This window comes from Hyperolius riggenbachi, chromosome 7, assembly GCF_040937935.1.
Source record: "Hyperolius riggenbachi isolate aHypRig1 chromosome 7, aHypRig1.pri, whole genome shotgun sequence".
NCBI classification, from domain to species: domain Eukaryota; kingdom Metazoa; phylum Chordata; class Amphibia; order Anura; family Hyperoliidae; genus Hyperolius; species Hyperolius riggenbachi.
Genome location: NC_090652.1, coordinates 14842263 through 14863460, shown reverse-complemented (window position 1 = coordinate 14863460; position 21198 = coordinate 14842263). Strand labels below are relative to the sequence as shown.

General features: G+C 47.7%; 1 protein-coding gene across 1 annotated transcript in view; it reads left to right on the top strand.

Moving 5' to 3' along the window:
- The window catches only part of LOC137524103 (zinc finger protein 665-like), a 217820-nt gene that overhangs the window by 28159 nt on the left and 168463 nt on the right, over positions 1–21198 (top strand). The window contains exon 3 of the mRNA XM_068243610.1: positions 788–1141. Coding sequence (XP_068099711.1) covers positions 788–1141 — 354 coding nt within the window. The remainder of the gene's footprint in view (positions 1–787; positions 1142–21198) is intronic.

The window sequence follows — 21198 nt, the reverse complement described above, 5'->3', positions numbered from 1 at the left end:
GACGAGGTGGAAACAGGAAAACAGGTGAAAATCCTTTGTGAATTATGCCTATTGTTGCATTTACGTTTTGGAAATCGGCGTTCCGATGGAAATGTCAGACCATCCCCAGTCACAGTTTCTTTATTTCCTTAATTGGTAATAAGAGAGAGAAACATGTACATTACACGGGGCATATGAGTGACACGAGGACACAGCGGTAATAAGAATGTGGAAGTGACACCACATTGCTCTACAAACATAACACAGATCTCTTGCTATAAGTACATATACAGTAGGTCTGTTGTCACAGGAGTAACACATTGCTTCCACTGTCTCATCAAGCTCTACATTCACTGCTGCTCAATGTATGGCCAGTGCTTTAGGTGTGGGAGGGGTCAGTGATATGCAAATACCTCTGATGTGCATGCAAATGTAATGCAGATTGTATGCAGATAATCAGATTGGTCAGGAAATGCATTTGATTGGCTGAACTCCCAGCTACATAACATTTTCATGCAAGCCAAAGTTGTAGTCGTGATTGGCCGCCTGTAATGAGCTCCACCTTCTGCAGTTCTCAGTCAGGCTGATAACTTGTGATGGTCAGTGACATGCCAATAACTCTGAGATGGTGCAAACTGTATGCTAATTTTATGTAACGTTATGCAGCTGCTGCATCTGCTCCATTTCCAGTCTGCACAAACTTTGCCTCAACTTGGAATTATCAGCAGCTCACTGACCATCCCTAATGATAATTGTTCCTCCCCTCAGAATGCTCTAACAGGAAGTGATGATGTCTCTCTATTTGCAGCGCAGAGTCCCGGCATCAGGAACCTCTCAGAGACTCGTCTCTCTGTATCCACAGACTGTACAACGGATGATGATGTCACCGGACAAGAGTCTCCTGCAGATATCCTGGTTACCCCAAATATTCCCCCAGACCCCCCTCTCCTGAATAATCCTGAGGGGCCTTATACCCAGCACAGCTCTCCCTCTGCTGGAGGGTCTCATTCCTGTTCCACACGTGGGAAATGTTTTGTGAGGAAATCAAATCTAGGCCAACACAAGAGAATTCACACAGGAGAGAAGCCGTATTCATGTGCTGTGTGTGGGAAATGTTTTGTATGGAAATCACACCTTGTCAGTCACGAGAGATTTCACACTGGTGAGAAGCCGTATTCATGTGCTGAGTGTGGGAAATGTTTTGTACAGAAATCAAACCTTGCCAATCATGAGAGAACTCACACTGGTGAGAAGCCGTATTCATGTGGTGAGTGTGGAAAATGTTTTGTACGGAAATCAGACCTTGTCAGTCATGAGGGAGCTCATGCTGGTGAGAAGCTGCATTCATGTGCTGAGTGTGGGAAATGTTTTGAACGGAAGTGTAATCTACTAAGGCATAAGAGATATCACACTGGAGAGAAGCCTTATTCATGTGCTGAGTGTGGGAAAAGTTTTGTACAGAAATCAAACCTTGTCAGTCATGAGAGAACTCACACTGGTGTGAAGCCCTATTCATGTGCTGAGTGTGGGAAATGTTTTGTACAGAAAGCAGAGCTTGTCATCTATGAGAGATCTCATACTGGAGAGAAGCCGTATTCATGTGCTGAGTGTGGGAAATGTTTTGTACATAAATCACAGCTTGTCAGGCATCAGAAATCTCACACAGGTGGTAAGTAACAGTCAGTGAAACATAACTTCACCTTTAGTGAGCCTGAACTGGCCGCAGCATACTGCTCTCCATCTCCCCAACAAAGCTGGAAGTAGGGAGTATGGAGAGTGGAGTGCAGCGACCAATAACAGGCTTGTTCAGTTCCGCTTATCCCTCTCACATCACTGGTGAGAAGTAGTGATGGTCAATTAGATGCAAATAACTTCGAGTTGATGCAAATGTGTACAAAATTTTTATGCAGCTTGAAAATGAAGCAATCAAATCCCGCTGAGGTAAAGTCCGATGGGTTCATTTTCAAGCTGAATAAATTTGCATAACAATTTGCATAAATGTGCATCACCTTGAAGTTATTTGCATCTACTTGACCATCACTAGTGAGAAGCTCTATTACTGCACTGAGTGTGGTAAATGTTTTGGTTGTGGTTTATTTCTTGCTAGACGCACCTGGCAGCATATTATACAGAGTCCCGGGGCTCTTTCATGCTACTCAGCGCATTGGTTTGTAAAGCAAGTCCCTGAGCTGAGGTGGGATGATGGGATAAACATGGCTACATATAGTACTAAGCCTAATTAGTAATTGGTTGTGTTCATCTTCTATGTATTCCATTGCAAGTGTTAAAGATGTGATTTAAAATAAAGCACAGGTCAGATCCGTACCCCTCTGGGTCCTCCCCAGGCTCCCCACATCCTTTTCCCGACAATCGAGCCAGCGCTGCAGCCTCTGGAAGGTCACAGCCAGGCTCCCATCCATCCATCCATCCATCTATCCATCCATCCATCCATCCATCCATGCAGGCGGGCACACTGTGCGGGATGCCTTGTGCTTGCATCTTCTGGAAGGTCACAGCCGGGCTCCCATCCATCCATGCATGCAGGCAGGCACACTGCGCGGGATGCCTTGTGCTTGCATCCCCTGGAAGGTCACAGCTGGGCTCTCATTCATGCAGGCAGGCACACTGCACGGGATGCCTTGTGCTTGCATCCCCTGGAAGGTCACAGCTGGGCTCCCATCCATCCATGCAGGCAGGCACACTGCACAGGATGTCTTGTGCTTGCTTTGTAGCACGGAATGACTCGGCTAGGCGGATAAAAAGTGGAATTTGTACAGCTCTGTGGTACTGCGAATACAGAAGGCATCCTGCATCTGCTCAGTGCTGCCGTGCTTGTTCATGGGCACGGACAGACACAACAGGTGCTTGTTGAGGAGGTTTGGGGGTCCCAGCACTGGATTGGTGGGGGGGAGAGGTACGGGGATACTGAGGTAAGTACTCGTTGGGGCACTTTTTCCCTTCAGGCTTATTTTAATAAATTTGGTGCTTTATTCTATGCTAATGAGGCAGTATCATGAGTCATATCTTGTATATCCTGCCGTATGCAGCATGTGGGGTGCACGGGGCGCCCCCTACGGCGCAGAATTTATGAGCATTTTAGGGGCCCGCAGTCGGCCACAGACAATACTTCAGGGGTTGCTAAGAGTTTCAAAAATGACCATGCAGGATATGAACACATTTGCTTTCCAGGGAGTAGAGCTGGTGAAACGCTCAGTCTGAGGAGGAGATCTTCAGAGATGCCTCCTAAATATCATACTGGTAGTGATGGCCGATCATCACATGTTTCCTTGAAAAACTGACCGAGCCCCATAGCCTTTAATGGGCAGGTGAACTTTTACAACTTTCATGGCATCTCTGCAGCCACAATTTCTTTAGAAAAAGTGTGGGAAAACCCAGACAGTGGCCCAAAAATACAGGGTGGGCCATTTATATGGATACACTTTAATAAAATGGGAATGGTTGGTGATAATAACTTCCTGTTTGTGGCACATTAGTATATGTGAGGGGGGAAACTTTTCAAGATGGGTGGTGGCCATGGTGGCCATTTTGAATCCAACTTTTGTTTATTTCAATAGGAAGGAGGGTCATGTGACACATCAAACTTATTGGGGATTTCACAAGAAAAACAATGGTGTGCTTGGTTTTAACGTAACTGTATTCTTTCATGAGTTATTTACAAGTTTCTCTTTGTTTACAGCCATTGACATGTTGCCGAGGTTAACACTACTATGTAACACGTGAGGAGCGGATAGAAATTGTGTTGGTGTCTGGTGAACGCAGTAACTGGGTCATTGCAGCAGATTTCAGTGTAAGACACCCTACGAGACCACCCATCTCCCATGCTACAGATAGCAAACTGCTTGCTAAGTTTCGTGGAACTGGTTCAGTGTTGGATTTGCTGAAATCTGTCACTAATGAATAAACATCAGTGGCTGTCCTAGCTTCATTCAGCAAGAGCCCACAGCGTAGCACTCGCCGCATGTCACTGGAGAGTGGCATTAGTTGAACATCCCTTCGGTGGATATTAGCTACTCACAAATGGCACTATTACAAACTCCAGCTACTGCAGCATCTCAATGAGGATGACCCAGATCGGCGCACTGAATTTGCAGAATGGGAAAAACAAAAATTGGAACAGGACCCTCAGTTTACGCAGAAGATTTTGTTCAGTGATGAGGCAAACTTTTATGTGAATGGTGAAGTTAACAAACAAAACCACCGCCATTGGTCTGACAATAACCCACATTGGATAGATCCCTCCAAGACTGTTGGAACAAAGACAATGATGGTATGGTGTGGTATATGGGGTACAAAGATAGTGGGGCCATTCTTCATCAATGGAAACCTCAAGGCCACTGGATATGCGAAATTGTTACAAGATGATGTGTTTCCCTCTTTATGCACTGAAGCTGGCACATTCCCTGAGTCTTTCCAGCAAGATGGTGCACCACCACATTATGGGTGTCAGGTCCGAGCATTCCTAGATGAACAGCTTCCTGGAAAGTGGATTGGTCATCGTGGGCCAGTTGAATGGCCCCCAAGGTCTCCTAATCTGACCCCCTTAGACTTTTATCTTTGGGATCATCTGAAGGCAATTGTCTATGCTGTGAAGATATGAGATATGCAGCACCTGAAACTAAGGATACTGGAAGCCTGTGCTAGCATTTCTCCTGCGGTGTTGCTATCAGTGTGTGAGGAGTGGGAGTAGAGGGTACGGATACTGGAAGCCTGTGCTAGCATTTCTCCTGCGGGGTTGCTATCAGTGTGTGAGGAGTGGGAGAAGAGGGTACGGATACTGGAAGCCTGTGCTAGCATTTCTCTTGCGGTGTTACTATCAGTGTGTTAGGAGTGGGAGAAGAGGGTACGGATACTGGAAGCCTGTGCTGGCATTTCTCCTGCAGTGCTGCTATCAGTGTGTGAAGAGTGGGAGAAGAGGGTACGGATACTGGAAGCCTGTGCTAGCATTTCTCCTGCGGTGTTGCTATCAGTGTGTGAAGAGTGGGAGAAGAGGGTACAGATACTGGAAGCCTGTGCTGGCATTTCTCCTGTGGTGTTGCTATCAGTGTGTGAAGAGTGGGAGAAGAGGGTATGGATACTGGAAGCCTGTGCTAGCATTTCTCCTGCGGTGCTGCTATCAGTGTGTGAAGAGTGGGAGAAGAGGGTACGGATACTGGAAGCCTGTGCTGGCATTTCTCCTGCGGTGTTACTATCAGTGTGTGAAGAGTGGGAGAAGAGGGTACGGATACTGGAAGCCAGTGCTAGCATTTCTCCTGCGGTGTTGCTATCAGTGTGTGAAGAGTGGGAGAAGAGGGTACAGATACTGGAAGCCTGTGCTGGCATTTCTCCTGCGGTGTTACTATCAGTGTGTGAAGAGTGGGAGAAGAGGGTACGGATACTGGAAGCCAGTGCTAGCATTTCTCCTGCGGTGTTGCTATCAGTGTGTGAAGAGTGGGAGAAGAGGGTACGGATACTGGAAGCCTGTGCTAGCATTTCTCCTGCGGTGTTACTATCGGTGTGTGAGGAGTGGGAGAAGAGGGTTGCATTGACAATCCAACACAATAGGCGGCACATTGAACACATTTTATAAGTGGTTAGAAACTTGTAAATAACTCATGAAAGAATAAAGTTACGTTAAAACCAAGCACACCATTGTTTTTCTTGTGAAATACCCAATAAGTTTGATGTGTCACATGACCCTCTTCCTATTGAAAAAACAAAAGTTGTATTCAAAATGGCCGCCATGGTCACCACCCATCTTGAAAAGTTTCCCCCCTCACATATACTAATGTGCCACAAACAGGAAGTTATTATCACCAACCATTCCCATTTTATTAAGGTGTATCCATATAAATGGCCCACCCTGTACATTTGCGCTATAGCGTATGTACAATAGCATGGTAAATAGGTATGGTTAATAGAAAAGCCCCCATATCTGCTAGAATTCCCTGATCTTGCAGGGCATGGAAAGGAGAAGAGTGGGCACAAGAGGAAAACATTATTTCACAAAGACCGTATAGTTTTGGAGAAAATCGATTTTAACCCATTGCCGACTGCCTAACGCGGATCGGTGGCTGCAGAGAGGTTCAGTTGTACTTCAGCGTCGCCATATGGTGTCATCTCACGAGAGGTGAGATTTGCAGGGAGCTCGCATGAGCGCGAGTTCCCATCACTCTTTCCAGGGGGCCGCAGCAATCAGCCTGCCAGCCTGCGAACGGAGCTGGCAGGCTTTTTTTTTTTCAAATCAATGAAAGAATTGCTTATATAGCTCTGCAATCTTGCGCAGATCTATCTATCTATCTATCTATCTTGTACAGAGGATGTCCTTGTCACTTAACTGTCCCTCGGGGGGCTCACAATCTAATCCCTACCACAGTCACATGCCTATGTGTGTTTAGTGTAGTGCATGTATCTTTGCTTAGGGTCAATTTAAGGGAAGGGGGCACAAAAAAATAGTTTTCTTTTTTAAACAAATGTGATCTTTCTGAGGGGAGGTAGGGGTGTATTAAAAAAAAATAGGGGTTTTAAAAAAAAATTGTTCTTTTTTTTTATTAATTAAAAAAAAAAAAAAACACATCGCAGCAGCAATCAAATGCTACCAAGAAAGCACTATTAGTGAGAAGAAAAGTTTTATGACAGCGCAATAAACCATTAAAATTGGGAACAGCTGAATTGTAAAAAATGGCCTGGTCACTGGGAGGGGTTGGGGTGGGGGGTATGAACCTCTGGTACTCAAGTGGTTAAAGTTCATGGTCAGAGTGTGGGAAAGTGGGGTAAACTAACTTTAATTACACCAGGTCCGCCTCACGCCAATGGGCGTGGCCGTGTCGGCAGCCCCAGGACCGCCTAACGCCAATTGGCGTCAGGTCCTGGGGCCAGCTAATGCAGGAGATAGCGCGCAGGCTGCACACGCATCTCCTGCATGGGGGGCGGAGCTCCGCCCCGACTTCAGCCTCTGCCGGCGATCTGTTAGACGGCAAAACCGCCATCTTTACACGTTGTACAGCACTGCAATCAGCAACAGTGCTGTACTGGGGACACGGCTGTCCCCTCCTGAGGCTGGGGAGTGATCAGCTGTCATAGGAGACAGCTGATCTGATTGGCTGGCGGGGGGAGGGAGGGAGCAGGGGAAATGCATATGCATAAATAGTAAAATATATTTAAAAAACACCAACATAAATATTTATAAAAAAATAAACACAGGGGGGCGATCAGACCCCACCAACAGAGAGCTCTGTTGGTGGTGAGAAAAGGAGGGGGGGGGGGGGAATCACTTGTGTGCTGACATATACGGCCCTGCAGCTTGGCCTTAAAGCTGTAGTGGCCTATTTTAAAAGAAATAGCCTGGTCTTTAGGGTGGTTTAGCACTGTGGTCCTCAAGTGGTTAACAGTTAATAGCAAAGCCCTCGTACATTCTAGAAACAGCCAGTAATCGGGGAATGTTCAGGAGAACAGTGGGAAAAATAGGAACAAAAGTCCTTGTAGTTTTGGAGAAAATAGGTTTTAAAGTTTCGATAGGAAAAAAAAATATATATTCAAATGTGGTTAAATTACAGATGATGTATAAACCTATCAGCAATGTAAATTTACATATATGAAAAGAAAGAGCAGTGACATCATGACTGGGTTTCCTGGTGGTGATTACGCAGTGAGTACTGACCACCTGGAAACCCTGTGGAAATGTGGCAACGCTTTGGCCGGGGATCGCTATACATCCGCAATATGGCTGGATAAGGATCCCTGGAAACTTTACCCATTTTTTGGACCATTCAAAAAAAAAATTGTTCAGAATTTGGGAAATTAAAAAAAAAAAATGACTTGGGGTCCCCCCTCTCAAGCCTCTTTAACCCCTTTTGAATCTGCAGCATCAAAAATCAGTGTAGCAGGAAACCAGAAATGTCAGTGTTTTTTGATGCTGCAGATTCTTGTATTGAATTGTGGTTGGAATTGGTGAAGTGGCGCTCCACTAAGAATCTATATAGAATCATCGCCTCCTAATTAATGCAAATTTAGCCTCTGTAACCCCTTGTCCCCATGCAGGCTGGGATAGCCAGAATGCAGAGCCCCGGCCGCATGGGGCTTCGTACCCTGAGCTATGCCAGCCCGCATGGTCCATGGTATGGGGGGGGGGCTCTGGAGGAGAGGGGCGGCTAAGGCTTCCCCGGTGCCCTTGTCCAATCCATGGGGCTCTTCCCCACCTCCGGTGACCCAGGAGGAATTGGAAGGGGATCCCCTTTTTTGATAGCTGCTACAATAAGCAAAACATGCTTTAAAAAGCACACTAAAACGTGCACCAACGTGTGCATTTTATCCCGTGCTTTTACATGTTTCTGAACACACCCAATGGGAACGAGGCCTAAAGTATTTTAATGTTCTAAATAAATACTTACCTTTAATGTTTCTACGCCAATATCCTTTCGTTACCATGATTGCTACCACACACGCCGCTCCCCCGCACTTCCCTCAGCTATACTTAGTATAGCTGAGAGCCCTTCCCTCCCGACGCTGTATCGCTGGCTCCCCCTGTCCTCCCGCCCCCCCCCCCCCCCCCACCTATCACACCCACCCATTCCGGCATCTACAGCACTTTTTGAAAAATGTTCCTCTTGTTCCTACTGTTCTCCTTTCCATACCCTGAAAATGTGGTGTTTCTAGGACGTACGGGGGCATTGCAATTAACTGATAAATTCTGCAGCCATTGATTCTAACGTTAAATGTGAACGCAAACTTTTAACAGGGAAGCTCGCATTAAATGCAACGAGCGAGCGGCAGAAGTTCACTGTGAACTGTTTTCCCGGCTAACTATTCTGCCATCACTACTTACTGCATTTTACTAATTAGCACTTGATTCCCTGAAGGACTGAACACTAAATGGGATGTAAATTTGTTTTATGGTGGCTCAGTCATTAACTAGTTATCGTCCCGGGGGCAGTATATTTATCCCCCCTCAGGACTTCATCTAAGTCTCAGGGGTGTAAATATACTTACCCCCGACAGGATCTCCTGCTGCACGTGCTTGTGCATGCGTTCTCATCGCCGCCCCTTAGTACACTGATCAGTGAATGGGAGCACAGTTCCCATTCACCAATCAAAATGCCTGTGATCAGTGATCTCATTGATGCCGGTGGTCATTGAGAAAAGTGAAAGTACAGCATACAGGCGTTATTTCTGTAACGTGTAACATTCAGTACATAGGAGGAATACAGTGGGGGGGTGGACCTCTAGTGGCAAAATAGTAAAATTACACGTACATCCTAATAAATAAAAATACATAAAAAAAACCCATGCATTAACCCCTTACCTCCCCACTCTGTTACCCAAAAAAAACCTACTTTTATTTAAAAAAAAAGACATTTAAAAAAAAAATAGTTACCTTAGGGACTCAACTTTTTTAATATGTATGTCATGAGGGTATATTACTGTTATTTTTGCAATTAAGGGCTTGTAATTAGTGACGGATGCAAAACTGAAAAAAATACACCTTTATTTTCAAATAAATATTGCCATACATTGTGATAGGGACATAATTTAAATGGTGTAATAACCGTGACAAATTGGCAAATAAAATGTGGGTTTCAATTACAGTAGCATGTAATATTTTGAAACTATTTACAATTATTCAGGCGCGGAGCTAGGGGGGGTCGGGGTAGGACAAGTGCCCCGGGGCGCCGGGTCCCCAAGGGCGCCCAGCTGAGCTTCGGGTTTTTTTTTTGCGGGGCTGAGGGGAGCAGCGCAGAGAAGAGAGAGAGCTGTGCGGACGGTGGGGAAGGGGGGCCATCTCCCCCCTCCTTCCCTCACCTTAGGTGCTCTCTCTCTCCCTCGCTGTCCCCTCCAATGTCTGTCGGGTGGCTGGCAGCGGCGGGCGGAACTCACCTCCGTCACGCTCCAGCGCCGCGTCGGAACACCGGCCGGAAGTTCGGGTGCGCAGTGGCTGCTCTGGTCTGGACCAGACCAGAGTAGCGGCAGATCCATCCGGCGCTGCGACGAGACGGAGGTAAGTTCCGCCCGCCGCTGCCAGCCACCGGACAGACATTGGAGGGGACAGCGAGGGCGAGAGAGCAGCTCTTCTCTGCGCTGCTCCCCTCCTGCTGGGGAGGGGGACACCTGGCTACCTACTCTGGGCACCTATACCTCTGGCTACCTACTCTGGGCACATATACCCCTGACTACTGGCTACCTACTCTGGGCACATATACCCCTGGCGACCTACTCTGGGCACATATACCCCTGGCTACCTACTCTGGGAACATATACCCCTGCCTACATATATTGGGCACATATACCCCTAACTACATATACTGGGCATATACCCCTGGCTACCTACTCTGGCCACATATAACCCTGGCTACCTACTCTGGGCACATATACCCCTGCCTACATATAATGGGCACATATACCCCTAACTACATATACTGGGCATATACCCCTGGCTACCTACCCTGGGCACCTATACCCCTGGCTACCTACTCTGGGCACCTATACCCCTGGCTACCTACTCTGGGCACCTATACCCCTGGCTACCTACTCTGGGCACATATACCCCTGGCTACCTACTCTGGGCACATATACCCCTGGCTACCTACTCTGGGCACATATACCCCTGGCTACCTACTCTGGGCACATATACCCCTGCCTACATATACTGGGCATATATACCCCTGGCTACATATACTGGGCATATATACCCCCTGGCTACATATACTGGGCATATATACCCCCTGGCTACGTGGACTGGGCATATATACCCCCTGGCTACATATACTGGGCATATATACCCCTGGCTACATATACTGGGCATATATACCCCTGGCTACATATACTGGGCATATATACCCCCTGGCTACGTGGACTGGGCATATATACCCCCTGGCTACGTGGACTGGGCATATATACCCCCTGGCTATATATACTGGGCATATATACCCCTGGCTACATATACTGGGCATATATACCCCCTGGCTACGTGGACTGGGCATATATACCCCCTGGCTACATATACTGGGCATATATACCCCTGGCTACATATACTGGGCATATATACCCCCTGGCTACATATACTGGGCATATATACCCCTGGCTACATATACTGGGCATATATACCCCCTGGCTACGTGGACTGGGCATATATACCCCCTGGCTACGTGGACTGGGCATATATACCCCCTGGCTACATATACTGGGCATATATACCCCTGGCTACATATACTGGGCATATATACCCCTGGCTACATATACTGGGCATATATACCCCCTGGCTACATATACTTGGCATATATACCCCTGGCTACATATACTGGGCATATATACCCCTGCCTATATATACTGGGCATATATACCCCCTGCCTACATATATTGGGCATATATACCCCTGGCTACATATACTGGGCATATATACCCCCTGGCTACGTGGACTGGGCATATATACCCCCTGGCTACATATACTGGGCATATATACCCCTGGCTACATATACTGGGCACATATACGCCTGACTATATATACTGGGCACATATTATTCTCCTGGCTACATATACTGGGCATATATACCACTGGCTACATATACTGGGCACATATACCTCTGGCTACATATACTGGGCACACATACCCCTGCCTACATATACTGGGCACATATACCCCTGGCTAACTGTTCTGTGGACATCTCTACCCCTGGCTACCTGTTCTGAGGACATCTATACCGCTGGCCACCTATTCTGGGGACATCTATACTGCTGGCCACCTATTCTGGGGACAACTATAGACCTGGGGCTACCTATTTTTGGGGAACCACGTCAGATTGAGTGTATTTTGGAGAACTGCTGCCAGGTGAGAGGTGTCTACCATATTAAGGGGGCATTCTACCTATTTATGTGAAATGCTGTCTATTTATGTGACTCATGACTGCTGAATTTGTCTTTTTGGGGGCCTCATGGTTACTGAATTTGTCTTGTTGGGGGCCTCATGATTGCTGAGTTGGTTATGTTGGGGGCCTCATGATTGCTGAATTTGTCTTGATGGGGGGGGGGGCTCATGATTGCTGAATTTGTCTTGGAACATGCTGGAAGGTACATACTGAGGGAGGGTGGGTGAGCGTGAGCCTGCTAACCTCCATATACATTTGGCTCCACCCATAACCACGCCCACATTTATTATGTGACCACGCCCCTTTTTGGCGCTGCGCGCGCCGCAACCTTGACTTTGGGGGGGCGCATTAATAGTCTTTGTCCCCGGGCGCTGAAAATCCTAGCTACGCCTCTGCAATTATTAGAATAAAATTATTTTTAGAATAAAATATTTTTTAGCAAAATGTACCACCCAAAAAGGTCTAATTGGTGGCAAAAAACAAGATATATATCATTTAGTTGTGATAAGTAGTGATAAAGTTATTGGGGAATGAAAGGGAGGATCGCTGAAATGTGAAAATTGCTCTGGTCCATTAAAGCAGGGCTTTTCAACCCTGTCTTCAAGTACCACCAACAGTGCATGTTTTATGGAAATCCACAGAGGTAGTTAATCAGCTCTGCTGAGACACTAATTACCTCACCTGTGCATGTGTGTGGTTTCCTACAAAACATGCACTGTTGGTGGTACTTGAGGACAAGGTTGAAAAGCCCTGCATTAAAGGAAAACCCCATTAGTGGTGAACTAGTTAAATATTTTGTGCAACAAGCATCTGAATTTGACCTGCACCAGACCATCTTCTGCATATCTGCAGCTCAGACATGCAATGTATACCCAGTGTGAGAACTTCCCTACAAATATGACTCCTGTTCGGGGTCCACCATCTAAGCAGCTTATTTCAGCTCTGTGTAATATGATAATGCCACCCTCAGCCAGCCCCCTGTGCTGCCTCCCGCCGGATGGCCTGGGAGAGGGATGGAGGGGATATCTCAGAGGATGAGTGGGATTTGACACTGGGGCAAGTGACTAAGTCTGCTCCCCACACACCTGATAGACTGCTGTACTTATACGCTATACACCGAGCCTACCTTACTCCAGTATTCATATTGGAATTTACACCTGGCACGCTGCCTAACTGCCACAACTGCTTCACAGAAAGAGGTTCCTCTTTACACATGATGTGTACCTGTCCTCAGGTTATCACATATTGGGCACAAGTCATCTATTTCCTCAATGACTATATGGGCTGCCCCAGAGGTGTGCCTCCTTTATATATTTCCCCAATCCGTTACTGGAAAATTCCTGATACAATTTGCTATAGAGACGCGTCACATAGCTCGCTAACTCCTCACCAAGTGTTGGAGACTTACCACAGCGCCATCGTGCACTGAGTGGGTCAGGTCTGTGAATCGGATGCTTCCCCTCCACAAGGCAGTATATCACTGCAGAGGTACCCAATCTAATTGACAACATCTGCTCTACCTGGATAAATTCCCCACACACTAAGTTATAATATATCCCCTACACTGAGTACCCATCACTGTTATTAATCTCCAGCTGACGTCCGAGCTTCTTCATATTACAGCTGGTTGTTTTGCATACTCTAAGGCAACTGTTAAAGGGAACCTTAACTGAGAGGGATATGGATGTTTCCTTTTAAACAATACCAGTTGTCTGGCAGCCATGCTGATCTATTTGGCTGCCATAGTGGCTGAATCACACACCTGAAACAAGCATGCAGCTAATCCAGTCCGACTTCAGTCAGAGCACCTGATCTGCATGCTTGTTCGGGGGCTGTGGCTAAAAGTATTGGAGACACAGGATCAGCAGGCGATTCAGGCAACTGGTATTATTTTAAAATGGAAAATCCATATCCTTCTCAGTTTAGGTTCCCATTAAAGTTTATGACTGTTTTATATTTTGTTTTATATAAATTTATATAAATATCTAAAACTAGGCCAAGTGCTTGACGTTTATATATATCCTGATGTGCCTATTCCAGGCCTCTAATGTATCACCTGAAACTTTGTTGTACTCTCTCACTAATGTGTATTTGCCTTACTTCTTCAATAAACTTGGCTACTTAAAGGGATACTGTAGGGGGGTCGGGGGAAAATGAGTTGAAGGTACCCGGGGCTTCTAATGGTCCCCTGCAGACATCCTGTGCCCGCGCAGCCACTCACCGATGCTCCGGCCCCGCCTCCAGTTCACTTCTGGAATTTCTGACTTTAAAGTCAGAAAACCACTTCGCCTGCATTGCCGTGTCCTCGCTCCCGCTGATGGCACCAGGAGCATACTGAGCAGACCAAAGACCATACTGGACTTGTGCAATACACTCCTGGTGACATCAGCAGGAGCGAGGACACGGCAATGCAGGCGCAGTGGTTTTCTGACTTTAAAGTCAGAAATTCCAGAAGTGAACTGGAGGCGGGGCCGGAGCATCGGTGAGTGGCTGCGCGGGCACAGGATGTCTGACCATTAGAAGCCCCGGGTAACTTCAACTCATTTTCCCCCGACCCCCCCTACAGTATCCCTTTAAGCAAAAAATGTTTAATGGATTTAATTAGGCATATTTCCTCATGGAAGATGCTCTTATCCTGTTTTTACTACATCATCATGTCCGTTTGTGAGAAGTTTTCTGTATGTGAGGTTGTGTTCCCCTTTAGACTATCATTTGAATTGCCTGGCGGGGGGACATCACACTACTATTTCACATAGACCTGAACTCAGAACTTCCATTCTGCTCTAAAAAATAAGCAACAGCATAATAACCTTTAACAAAAAATGTTCTTTGTTACCGCTGATACAATTCCTGCAATACATCTGCAGTGTGTCCTCTTCCTGCTTTCATAGAAGCAGACATCAGGTTAACCTCCAGTATTTACAAATTTGCTGCTCTGTCGATTATTCCTGGGCCGGTTTCACACCACAAAAACAGGCATTAGGGGAATATTGCGTTCCTACGCAGTATTCCTTATCTGGCATTGGGCCAAGCAGGAAGTGACACGAGCTTGTAGTCACTTCCTGCTTCAGGGTATGCGGAAATGCACGGAAGCGTATTGTAAAAATATGCTTCCACGCATGTGCTAGGACGTCGCGTCAGTAACTTTTAAAATCCACGCGTCGCCATAGACTAACATGACTTCTGGGCCAACATAGATCGCCGCAGGAGCAGCGTGGTAATGTAGTTTGGGACCTGCGTCAGGAATGTGGCGAATACATCACTCATGCCGTACTGCTGAAGTATTAAAGTCTCCATAGACTGTCATTGCACAGCAGTGGGGTGCAGTAAAAATACCGCACCTGACACAGCTGAGAGATCAAATTACACTTGTGATTAGTCACAGATGAGGGTGAATTAGACGGGCTAAACTCTCTAAATACATACAGGGGGCATTTCTCTCTGTTTTCCTTCTGTCCTGTGAAAGGAATTCAGGTCCACTTTAAGCACACATCTGTTGATTGTAATTAAGGCTGTGACTGAGAGCTCATTTCTGTCTGGCACATGTTATCTATTCCTTGATGTTCTGCTTTTATCAATAAAGACAATGTAAGTGCATCCTTGGTGAGCAGAGCGGTCTTCTGTGAAGAAATGTTGGATATGAGTGTTGGCTGCTGGGACCTGGCTCCCCTCGGAAGGTATGGTGGCTGAGCGGTGTATGTACAGATACATGTACTACCTTTTATACTTACCTGAGACTTCCTCCAGCCCCATGCAGGCCTTGGGCTCCATCACCGTCCTCCCCGGCCGCTCCGTCCCTCCGCCGTCTCACCCGGTACATTTCCCAGCCGCCCTCCACTGCATCATACACAACTAATGCCAGTGAGGGCATGACAGGAGGTTGGTGTGGAGCTGCATGCGCCGGGCATAGTACATAGGCATGCTGGCAGCTAGTGTAGCATTGCCCAGGTACGGTATCACGCTGATGAGCTGTTGCTTAGTTACTGCAGTCACTAGGAAGCCCTGTTTTATAACAGAAGAGTACAAACAGTCCCTGTATTTATGCAGAGGCAGCTGACAGCCTGATTAGGATTACTTGTTATATAATATGCCCCTCCCCCCAGCACCTTCTGTCAGATATGTAGTTGTGGGTTGATGTGAGCGCAGACTATTTGTCTTTAGCTTTCTCCTATATTATCCTAACTACTCCTAGTCTGCTGCAAACATGCTCCTATGCCAGTACTGGCTCCCTGTGAGCACCTGTCAGAGCAGCCTGTGGGCAGCCAGGAGACCTCCTCTGGGTGGAGCAGGGGGTGAAAGGGACATGAAGACACAGGCGTGCAGGGCTTGTGGTATGGGGTGTATCAGCTGTAGTGAGTGCAGGGCTTGTGGTATGGGAGTGTATCAGCTATAGTGAGTGCAAGGCTTGTGGTATGGGAGTGTATCAGCTATAGTGAGTGCAAGGCTTGTGATATGGGAGTGTATCAGCTATAGTGAGTGCAGAGCTTGTGATATGGGAGTGTATCAGCTATAGTGAGTGCAGGGCTTGTGGTATGGGGAGTGTATCAGCTATAGTAGAGTGACCAGACGTCCCGGATTGCCCGGGAAGCGTCCCGGATTCGGGGTCCGCTGTCCCAGGCTTAATGAGGTCCCGGGAAACGTCCCGCTTTTAGCAGCGGGACGTCCCGGCCTCGGGACTCTGGCCACTCTCTCCTCAATGAACTGGCAGCGGCGTCTATAGACGCTGTGCCAGTTCATTGCCTGCAGCTCCGCTCCAGCCTCGTCTTCCGGTGTCTGTTCCCGACACCGGCAGGCGAGCAGGGCTAAGGCAAGATGGCTGCCGAAGCCCTGTACTGGAGACCTATTTGTGTCTCCAGTACAGGGCTTCGGGCGCCATCTTGCCGTAGCCCTGTCAGCGTGGGAGACTGCAGGAGAAGTAAGACGGTCCCAGGAGCAGCGCGCCAGAGGCCGGAGACTTCTGCCAGGTGAGTAAATGCTTTCTTTTCCAGGTGAAATGTTTGCCCGCATTAGGTTTCTTTTCTGGTGAAATGTTTGCCCGCATTGTTTCTTTTCTGGTGAAATGTTTGCCCGCATTGTTTCTTTTCTGGTGAAATGTTTGCCCGCATTGTTTCTTTTCTGGTGAAATGTTTGCCCGCATTGTTTCTTTTCTGGTGAAATGTTTGCCCGCATTGCGTTTCTTTTCTGGTGAAATGTTTGCCCGCATTGCGTTTCTTTTCTGGTGAAATGTTTGCCCGCAGTGCGTTTCTTTTCTGGTGAAATGTTTGCCCGCATTGCGTTTCTTTTCTGGTAAAATGTTTGCCCGCATTGCGTTTCTTTTCTGGTGAAATGTTTGCCCGCATTGCGTTTCTTTTCTGGTGAAATGTTTGCCCGCATTGCGTTTCTTTTCTGGTGAAATGTTTGCCCGCATTGCGTTTCTTTTCTGGTGAAATGTTTGCCCGCATTGCGTTTATTTTGTACTGACATGTTGCCCGCATTGCGTTTATTTTGTACTGACATGTTTGCCCGCATTGCGTTTATTGTCTGGTGAAATGTTTGCCCGCATTGCGTTTATTTTGTACTGACATGTTGCCCGCATTGCGTTTATTTTGTACTGACATGTTTGCCCGCATTGCGTTTCTTTTCTGGTGAAATGTTTGCCCGCATTGCGTTTATTTTCTGGTGAAATGTTTGCCCGCATTGCGTTTATTTTGTAATGACATGTTTGCCCGCATTGCATTCATTTTATACTGACATGTTGCCCGCATTGCGGTTATTTTGTGCTGACATGTTGCCCATTGCGTTTATTTTCTGGTGTCTGGGGTAACTGTTACTGCAATTATTATTTAATGGTCATAGATGGCTATGTTTGCTGCTTTGTGGTTACGGTATACTATTAGCATCACACAGTTTCGGCACACCCATGATGCAAAGTCTCGTTTGTCCACATCATGGCGTAAACACTGCTTTCTTATGCCTCGCTGTTACATCATTACGTTAGCTCCGCCCATACAATGTCATGGCCACGCCCATTTTTGGCACGGCGCAGCCCCCCCAGTCCTCCCCACTTTTCGCCGTGGCATGTGGTATGGGAGTGCATCAGCTATAGTGAGTGCAGGGCTTGTGGTATGGGGGTGTATCAGCTATAGTGAGTGCAGGGCTTGTGGTATGGGGGTTTATCAGCTATAGTGAGTGCAGGGCTTGTGGTATGGGGGTGTAATGGATTGCGGAGATGCCGCCGCGCGGTCTGGCAGCGGGGTGGCTGTCTCCGCGTTCAGACCAGCGGTTTCCGCACAGCAGCATGCGTCTGGTTTGTCTGAGCCTTCTAGTGCACACAGATGGAGAGCTACGCGCGCGCGCTGGGAGGCAGGACCTTTATGCCAGTAGGAGAGGGATCAGGTCGATCAGCTGATCTCAGCACAGTTAGTGATTGGCTGAGTGGCGCTGGGCGGCGCTGAGGAGCGCTGCACTATATATAGATCTTGCTGGTCATTCTCAGGTTGTCTGCCGTTGCAAATACTAATGTGTGAGCACTCAGACCTCAGTCAGATCCCACAGTGTGTTAGAACCAGGTGGACCTGGGAATTCACACTTAGCCAGATTACGCTATTGTTATATGCTGTGTTATACTTTAGACCAGTTTCTGGGTGTCGAGACCACGGACCTCACACCTCAGACTAGGACTGCTTTATATCTGTTATGACTATTTGCTCTGTCGACCTCTCTCCTGCTTTCTGATTCGGTACCTCTGCATATCTGTCTACCTGTTGCCAAACCCTGTCTGTACCCGGTTACCGAATCAGCCTTCTGTCTCTGCACCTTATCTGCTCGTGTGTTGCCGACCTGGCCTGCCCCACCCTCCAGGCTGTCACTCATCCCTTGAGTGTTCAGTCTGTCTACACTAGCTGTGACACTATTCCACCAAGTGTCAGTTAGCTACTAGGACCCCTGCTCCTCAGAGAGTCCGGCCTGCTAAGCAGACAGTGGCCTCTACTCCTCTGGAGTCCCCTGGCTGCAGTACAGTCTGTTATCAGTTCACCAAGTATCACTGGTTGTCAGGTTCTCTCTATCCCCTCTCTCTAGGAGATAGTCCCTGCACAGCCGAGGGCCACCTGCCCCTCAGGTGGTCGCTGGCCGAGCTGCCAGGGTCTCCCGCCTCACGGGAGATAGCCTACAGTTACACCAAACACTTACTCTTCTATAGGTGTCCAGAGGTTAGTCATACTTGTATTATTGGTGATTCTGCAGATCATCCATAATCAAGTATACATCTGTATTGTTGATGATTCTGCAGATCATCAATAATCAGATTCTCTCGGTGTGCTGACACCGATCGTTACAGGGGGTTTATCAGCTATAGTGAGTGCAGGGCTTGTGGTATGGGAGTGTATCAGCTATAGTGAGTGCAGGGCTTGTGGTATGGGAGTGTATCAGCTATAGTGAGTGCAGGGCTTGTGGTATGGGAGTGTATCGGTTATAGTGAGTGCAGGGCTTGTGGTATGGGAGTGTATCAGCTATAGTGAGTGCAGGGCTTGTGGTGTGGGAGTGTATCAGCTATAGTGAGCGCAGGGCTTGTGTTATGGGAGTGTATCAGCTATAGTGAGCACAGGGCTTGTGGTATGGGAGTGTATCAGCTATAGTGAGTGGAGGGCTTGTAGTATGGGAGTGTATCGGCTATAGTGAGCGCAGGGCTTGTGGTATGGGGGTGTATCAGCTATAGTGAGTGTAGGGCTTGTGGTATGGGAGTGTATCAGCTATAGTGAGTGCGGGGCTTGTGGTATGGGAGTGTATCAGCTATAGTGAGTGCAGGGCTTGTGGTATGGGGGTTTATCAGCTATAGTGAGTGCAGGGCTTGTGGTATGGGGGTGTATCAGCTATAGTGAGTGCAGGGCTTGTGGTATGGGAGTGTATCAGCTATAGTGAGTGCAGGGCTTGTGGTGTGGGAGTGTATCAGCTATAGTGAGTGCAGGGCTTGTGGTATGGGAGTGTATCAGCTATAGTGAGTGCAGGGCTTGTGGTATGGGAGGTTATCAGCTATAGTGAGTGCAGTGCTGGTGGTATGGGAGTGTATCAGCTATAGTGAGTGCAGGGCATGTGGTATGGGAGTGCATCAGCTATAGTGAGTGCAGGGCTTGTGGTATGGGAGTGTATCAGCTATAGTGAGTGGAGGGCTTGTAGTATGGGAGTGCATCAGCTATAGTGAGTGCAGGGCTTGTGGTGTGGGAGTGTATCAGCTATAGTGAGTGCAGGGCTTGTGGTATGGGGGTGTATCAGCTATAGTGAGTGCAGGGCTTGTGGTATGGGGGTTTATCAGCTATAGTGAGTGCAGGGCTTGTGGTATGGGAGTGTATCAGCTATAGTGAGTGCAGGGCTTGTGGTGTGGGAGTGTATCAGCTATAGTGAGCGCAGGGCTTGTGTTATGGGAGTGTATCAGCTATAGTGAGCACAGGGCTTGTGGTATGGGAGTGTATCAGCTATAGTGAGTGGAGGGCTTGTAGTATGGGAGTGTATCGGCTATAGTGAGCGCAGGGCTTGTGGTATGGGGGTGTATCAGCTATAGTGAGTGTAGGGCTTGTGGTATGGGAGTGTATCAGCTATAGTGAGTGCGGGGCTTGTGGTATGGGAGTGTATCAGCTATAGTGAGTGCAGGGCTTGTGGTATGGGGGTTTATCAGCTATAGTGAGTGCAGGGCTTGTGGTATGGGGGTGTATCAGCTATAGTGAGTGCAGGGCTTGTGGTATGGGAGTGTATCAGCTATAGTGAGTGCAGGGCTTGTGGTGTGGGAGTGTATCAGCTATAGTGAGTGCAGGGCTTGTGGTATGGGAGTGTATCAGCTATAGTGAGTGCAGGGCTTGTGGTATGGGAGGTTATCAGCTATAGTGAGTGCAGTGCTGGTGGTATGGGAGTGTATCAGCTATAGTGAGTGCAGGGCATGTGGTATGGGAGTGCATCAGCTATAGTGAGTGCAGGGCTTGTGGTATGGGAGTGTATCAGCTATAGTGAGTGGAGGGCTTGTAGTATGGGAGTGCATCAGCTATAGTGAGTGCAGGGCTTGTGGTGTGGGAGTGTATCAGCTATAGTGAGTGCAGGGCTTGTGGTATGGGTGTGTATCAGCTATAGTGAGTGCAGGGCTTGTGGTATGGGGGTTTATCAGCTATAGTGAGTGCAGGGCTTGTGGTATGGGAGTGTATCAGCTATAGTGAGTGCAGGGCTTGTGGTATGGGAGTGTATCAGCTATAGTGAGTGCAGGGCTTGTGGTATGGGGTGTATCAGCTATAGTGAGTGCAGGGCACGTGGTATGGGAGTGTATCAGCTATAGTGAGTGCAGGGCTTGTGGTATTGGGGTGTATCAGCTATAGTCAGTGCAGGGCTTGTGATATGGGAGTGT